Source organism: Corythoichthys intestinalis, chromosome 2 (genome assembly GCF_030265065.1).
Source record: "Corythoichthys intestinalis isolate RoL2023-P3 chromosome 2, ASM3026506v1, whole genome shotgun sequence".
In the NCBI taxonomy this organism is placed as follows: Eukaryota; Metazoa; Chordata; class Actinopteri; order Syngnathiformes; family Syngnathidae; genus Corythoichthys; species Corythoichthys intestinalis.
Genome location: NC_080396.1, coordinates 46,958,829 through 46,966,175, shown reverse-complemented (window position 1 = coordinate 46,966,175; position 7,347 = coordinate 46,958,829). Strand labels below are relative to the sequence as shown.

General features: G+C 40.3%; 1 protein-coding gene across 1 annotated transcript; it reads right to left on the bottom strand.

The window, feature by feature from the left end:
* Positions 1-781: 781 nt before the first annotated feature.
* cavin2b (caveolae associated protein 2b) lies at positions 782-5,648 on the bottom strand. The gene is made up of 6 exons (XM_057828570.1): positions 5,299-5,648; positions 4,657-4,797; positions 4,479-4,580; positions 3,812-4,069; positions 1,635-1,787; positions 782-1,576 (listed from the first exon to the last, which is right to left on the bottom strand). The coding sequence occupies exons 1-6, from the start codon at positions 5,533-5,535 to the stop codon at positions 1,286-1,288; spliced, it is 1,182 nt and encodes a 393-aa protein (XP_057684553.1). The 5' UTR covers positions 5,536-5,648; the 3' UTR covers positions 782-1,285.
* Positions 5,649-7,347: the final 1,699 nt, after the last annotated feature.

Below are 7,347 nucleotides of genomic sequence, written 5' to 3'. Positions count from 1 at the left end.
TTGCACATTTACAAAGCAATTTAGCAACTTAAATATTTAGTTTTTAATAAGTTTTAGACCTGAATGTTTAAATCCAGAACTAAATATTTAATTTTAATAATACATTTATATCCTATATCCTAAATGTTAAATCTGGAAACGGTTGGAACTAAATATTTAGCTTAATATGCAAGTTCACTTGACTGGACACCGGAAGTAACTAAATAAAAGCTGGAGCAACTCAGACTGTTTATGTTGATTAAAAATGAATAAAACCTACTCAACGGTGGCAGTCGGTCGGCTCTTGGACATGAGTCATTGTGATTATAACAATATATAGCTAAAATACACATTTAGAAGAAACTATTTAAAGAGTATTTTGTGTGTGCCACCTTTTATTTTGTTACTTCCGGTCTCCAGTCATGTGAATTTGCATATTAAGCTAAATATTTAGTTCCAACCGTTTCCAGATTTAACATTTAGGATGCAGGACATAAATTTAAGATTTAAATTAAATATTTAGTTCTGGATTTAAACAAATAGGTCCAAAACTTCTTATTCAAAAAAATATTTAAGTTGCTGAATAATGTTTTAAATGTGCACAAAAAAAAAAAGTGACTCTAAAGATTTTACACCACATTTTAAACACTGTGTGGCGCTAAATGTGAGTAAATGTTGTCGTAATTTTCAGCATGTACTGCTTTATAAACGGCACCCCATACTATGGGCGCCCCATACATCATAGTTGTATTTTTTTTCCACCCTTGTTAAAACTCTAAATGAGGCCACCAACACATGGAGATCTTGGGGTGCGCTTTTATTTATATGTGTTAGTTACATTAAACAAGGAATATTCTTTGGTTTCAGATGTTTTTCAAAACATCAAATAAAACTGTTCAACTGCATTTGCGAAAGCCATCAGAACCAGTCCATTTTTTTACCTTTTCATATTGAATGCGTACATCGAGCTGTGTTTTGTGATTAGCCAGTAACTACATAAGCCATTGAAACGTTAGCAAGATGTGAGGGTAAAATAATCGCACTACTACATTTGTTGATAAATGAGTTCTTGATAAATATGGAATGTGCTCATATTAAGAATGGGTAAATGTTTTACGGTCCCAATAAACAAATACCTCTCTAATTCTGTGTGAACATATTTCAGTCAACGGTACATGAATACTTTCAAAAAAGGTCCCCTCCAGTGTTTTTGTGCTCAATTCTTCTCTTACACAGCACAGATTGTGTTCTCTCATTTCAGTGTAAGAAGTGTATTAATAAAGCACCTCTATAAATGGTCACTCTCTTATTCCTGAAGTGACATTGAAGGCTCCTCCTTGTTTTCCTGGTCCTGAGGCAGCGTGGTGGACAGAGCGTAGTCCTCACTAAGCCCTTCAGATGTTCCGCTGACCTCCGTATATGATTGCTCCTTCTCCTGTTGCTCCGGCGGGGCCAGCTCGTTGTGGATCTCTGAGAAGGTGACTTCCTGCTCGTCACTGGCCAGCGGGGAGAGCTGGACGTGGTCCTCCGCGGCAGGGCACTCTTCCACCTGTGCAGGATGTTCTTCAGGAGGTTGAGAGGCAGAGTTGCTGCGAGGCTGCAAACACAGACAGGTTAGAAGTCATGCAGTGTGAAAGATCAAGTAGAGGTCATACCTTTTTGATGCCGAAAGTCACAGGGGAAACCTTGAGGCTGGCAGTCTTTTGTTTGATTTTCTCCCGTTGTTCAGCAGAAACGATTTTAGTTCCGATCTTGGTCATCTTTTTCTCTATGTTTTGTCGTGAGAACGCCTTCTTCAGGCTGTCCACCTGCCGAAAGAGTGAGGAGCAGAACCATCTTTATTGACAGAGTGCGTTAACTTTTTATAGGCCACTCATTTAAACTTAATACAGTGGAGCAAATAAGTATTTAGTCAACCACCAATTGTGCAAGTTCTCCTACTTGAAAAGATTAGAGAAGCCTGTAATTGTCAACATGGGTAAACCTCAACCATGAGAGACAGAATGTGGGGGAAAAAAACTGGAAATCACATTGTTTGATTTTTAAAGAATTTATTTCCAAATTAGAGTGGAAAATAAGTATTTGGTCACCTACAAACAAGCAAGATTTCTGGCTGTCAAAGAGGTCTAACTTCTTCTAACGAGGTCTAACGAGGCTCCACTCGTTACCTGTATTAATGGCACCTCTTTTAACTCATTATGGGTATAAATGAAACCTGTCTACAAGGAAAGACACCAGAGACAAAATTGTAGACCTGCACCAGGCTGGGAAGACTGAATCTGCAATAGGTAAAACGCTTGGTGAAAAAGAAATCAATTGTGGGAGTAATTATAAGAAAATGGAAGACATACAAGACCACCGATAATCTCCCTAGATCTGGGGCTTCATGCAAGATCTCACTCCGTGGTGTCAAAATGATAACAAGAACGGTGAGCAAAAACCTCAGAACCACACGGGGGGACCTAGTGAATGACCTACAGAGAGCTGGGACCACAGTAACAAAGGCTACTATCAGTAACACAATGCGCCGCCAGGGACTCAAATCTTGCACTGCCAGACGTGTCCCCCTGCTGAAGCCAGTACACGTCCAGGCCCGTCTTTGGTCCGCTAGAGAGCATTTGGATGATCCAGAAGAGGACTGGGAGAATGTCTTATGGTCAGATGAAACCAAAATAGATCTTTTTGGTAGAAACACAGGTTCTCGTGTTTGGAGGAGAAAAAATACTGAATTGCATCCGAAGAACACCATACCCAATGTGAAGCATGGGGGTGGAAACATCATGCTTTGGGGCTGTTTTTTTGCAAAGGGACCAGGACGACTGATCTGTGTAAAGGAAAGAATGAATGGGGCCATGTATCGAGAGATTTTGAGGGAAAATCTCCTTCCATCAGCAAGGGCATTGAAGATGAGACGTTGCTTGGATCTTTCAGCATGACAGTGATCCCAAACACACAGCCAGGGCAACAAAGGAGTGGCTTCGTAAGAAGCATTTCAAGGTCCTGGAGTTGCCTAGCCAGTCTCCAGATCTCAACCCCATAGAAAATCTGTGGAGGGAGTTGAAAGTCCGTGTTGCCCAACGACAGCCCCAAAACATCACTGCTCTAGAGGAGATCTGCATGGAGGAATGGGCCAAAATACCAGCAACAGTGTGTGAAAAGCTTGTGAAGAGTTACAGAAAACGTTTGGCCTCTGTTATTGCCAACAAAGGGTACATAACAAAGTATTGAGATGAACTTTTGGTATTGACCAAATACTTATTTTCCACCATGATTTGCAAATAAATTCTTTAAAAATCAAACAATGTGATTTTCTGTTGTTTTTTTTTCCACATTCTGTCTCTCATGGTTGAGGTTTACCCATGTTGACAATTACAGGCCTCTCTAATATTTTCAAGTGGGAGAACTTGCACAATAATTGGTTGACTAAATACTTATTTGCCCCACTGTATCTGCCATTGACAACACTGGACGTCCAATCCATTTGGACTGAGTAGGTTGGCACCGTTCATTCGCCGTCAGCCTCTCCCAGTCAAAATGGATTGAACATTTAGTGTCATCAATGGCACGCATAGATGACCATTTACACAGTCCTTCAACTTCCAAATGTATTGGACGTCTATTGTTGTCAGTGGCAGGCAATGATTTAAATACTTTAAAACTTAAAAAAAAAAAAAAAAAAGAATTACCAAAAATAGTCATTTGCCCTGTAATGGATTAAACACACAAGGAATTTGTCTCTGGTAGTTGCAGGTTGTATTTTGTTCACAATACTTTCAGCCAAAAGAAAAGATTGATTACTATGCATGCCTGCCTGCCATATTGTGCGGCTTACCTTCTTCAGACTGGATAGTTTAAGCTTCTCAGCTTTGGATTTCTCCATGTTCTCAAGGTCTTGAGGCCACAGCTCCTCATCCACATCGGCCTCCAGGCCCACATCCTCATCAGATGACAAGTCGATAGTTTGGAGACCACCCTCCTGGGGCTGATTGCCTTCGACAGCACCAGATTCATCCCCTTCTTCCAGAATTTCATCACGAGGGAACGGCGGAGGATCCTTCACAAAGACACTGGAGGGGATCTCGTTCTCCTCCTTCAGGGGACAGTAGAACCCCAGTAAGCGAAAAGCATTTATAAATTCTTTACCTTTAATTTAGAGATGCAATTTCTCAGTTTTTATAAAACAAATAAATAAATAGCAAGTTTCCCCCCTGAAACAGATGAACGGTATTTCCATTGGGGAAAGACGATTTTAGAAACGAGCTCGGTGGTTACGGAAAAAATGTGACGTATCTCAAGGCACCACTATACTTATGTAGGTAATCCAGACACACTCGCACACATGACCATAGGGAATATAGGGAATGTTGAGTATTGGTGAGAAAGAAGCCAGAATCATGGTTACGCCTAATCTTGTGACCAGCAAGATATTAGATTAGATCACATGACTTCTTGTTCCATCAAATAGTTGAGAAAATAAATGATTCCTCCTCTGCACAGACCTGAAAGATGAGTACTTTAAAGTTGTTTCTGTTGATCAGATGGGCATGGTTTGCCTCCAGTTTCTTGACCTGAGTGCCCTGACGCTCCATTCTTTCTCGTACCTAAAACACAATCAAAAAAATTTCCCCCCAAATACATCCGACAAATAATGTGTTGATTTCATTGACTTCTTGGTACCTCCTTCATGGTGACAGAAAGTTTACGACTCTTGTCCAGCAGTTTGCTGACAGTGTTGGAGGTGTGACTGTGACTTTTGGAGAGTTTGATCATATCGGCCTGGATCCCCCTGACCACGCCTTCCATCTCCACCTGGTGCCCCTAAAACAAAAAGGAACTATCAAAAACTCCGGCCTATCCCTGGCGCCACACCCTTCTCAGATTTAACTAAACGGTTGCAGAAAATAAATCGTGGCACGTGTCGAGGTGGCTTGTTATTCGGCTTCTTCAACTGTGGAGGAGAAGTTACAAAGTCATTTTCTAAAACTGTTATAAGCAAGCAATCATCCAACAATCCAACTGGTCATGTGAAATGGAAGGAAATTTCATAACTGGAGTTGGAGCGTGAACATTGAAAATTATTATTAGAAAGTAGTCCAATAAAAGTTAGAAATATTTAAGACTTGCCTCATCAAGTTGTTCTGAATAGTTTCTCAGCTCGTTTTCGCATTCTCAGTCAAACATAACATGTCTCCAGAAAAGAAAGCATTTTACGTTGATATAAGCTGAACCTTATAAGGCATAGTTGGAACACAAGAATTTAGTTGAACAAGTCTGAACTCAGCTGTCACAGATCTGAACAGGGCCCCACCCTTCACTCACCTCCATCTTGTGCTGGTTTTCCTGCACGGTGTCTAGCATGTTGACCAGTTTGTCCAGCAAAGTTAGAACTGTGATGGCATTGACGGGGCCTTGGCCCATTTTGTCCAATCCAATCAGGCCTGCTATGGGATTTTCCTGGTTGGCCTGATTCTCCTTTTCTTTGAGCTGGTCCTCCGGCTCTTGGGCCTCAGAGGGGACCAGCAGGTCCTGGTTCTGGTGGGTTTCAGTGGTCACCATGTTCCTGCTGGTCTGAGCACACTGTCCTCACTCTTGAGAGGGAGCAGTTGGTCAGAAAGGTTTGCTCTCTGAAAACAGTGGAAACTCTGTGTGTGTGTGTGTGTGTGTGTGTGTGTGTGTGTGTGTGTGTGTGTGTGTATGTGTGCATGTTTGTGTGTGTGCTGAGCTCTGATTGGTTGGCACTTGGAAAAACATTCCGCCTAACTTCCCTGTAGGGAAGTGCACACCCTTAACTCTTCCAGCGCCAGAACAGACCAGTGCTTGTTCTTGCTCTGCATTTGGACACAAGTTCCACAAATGATACAAGAATACAACAAATTGAATTTACGAGTCAATTTAAATGATCAATTGGAGAAGAAGTGCAGAAAAAAAAACTCTACACACACACACACACACACACACACAGACACACCCTTAACTCTTCCAGTGCCAGAACAGACCAGTGCTTGTTCTTGCTCTGCATTTGGACACAAGTCCCTCAAATGATGCAAGAATGCAACAAATTGAATTTACGAGTCAATTTAAATGATCAATTGGAGAAGAAGTGCAGAAAAAAAAACTCTATACACACACACACACAAAGAAAATTTCCAAACACCAGCTTGTGGATCATTAAATTTACATGCAAGGTATAAACTTTAACAGATTAATTTATAGGATAAGCAGTATGAAGAATTATTAATATATTTTAAAAAAGTATTCCATGAAAACTAAACAAAGAGCCAAACAGTTAACTGTGTAAAAATAATAGATTTGCATTAAATAAAAACAAAATACAGTTAAACACTGAAAAAAAAAAAAAAAAAAAAAAAAACTCCCACGGTTTGGGGGCGAAAAAACAAGTGGAACAGTGAACTAGGGTGGGGAAGGAGTTAAAAAAAAAAAAAAACTTACAGCCTGTTACTATGGCAACAGAGTGTAAGGGGGTGATCTCTCTCACCGTCATGCCTTCCAGATGAAGTCATCTGGAAAGAAAGTGACTCTCCCTCTTGTAAACTCTCTTTTGATTTGAAGTTGTGGTTTAAGTACACTCATATATGCATAAAAATGTTACAATAATTCCATGATATATTCCAACTTTTCCTTCTTACATCTGAGGCGGATGACAGGTTGGGTCTTATTTTAGATCTAGCAGAATGGTGACACATTCAAGTCTCCAGTGTTTCACACAAAACATAACACGTGACGGTCATGGCTAAATCCTTTGAATTCCATGCCAGTATTTAGGAAGGCAAAAAGGAAGTCACATTATTTACAAACACAATAGACTACAGAGCAACTTCCTCACCCACCATACATGCACTTTGTTATAGTTCAGTGTTACAGATTATCTTGTACGTAGTATAGAAGTCGCATTCCTGATGGTACTAGCAAAAAGAATCCAATCAGATGAAACAGTTGCAAAGAGGATGAAAAATTTAGAGGAAATTCTATTGTGCGTCTATACATTTTTAGAGAATAGATATTATTGAATCAATGAAGTAGGGTGATTAAAGACGTTTGAACTGTCTATAAGAGATAAGTTTAAGGTGAACTTGATTGGCTATGTGCTCTGTGATTGGCGGTTGAGCCAGTCTCTCGCATTGTCTACTGCACCCTTGGATGGAGGAATACATTAGTGAAAAATTCCTAAGGGTTCTGGTACACATCAGAATGACAGGAAGTAACGAGACCAAAGTCATCGACAAAGAAGCCATAAAAACACAATCTGTTTACATGTGACATATCAAAGTCAGAGGGGAAATGCATTGTGTGAAAGCAAGTCATTAGTCCGAGGTAGCTAAAATGAAAGCCATTTTCTGCACATACACA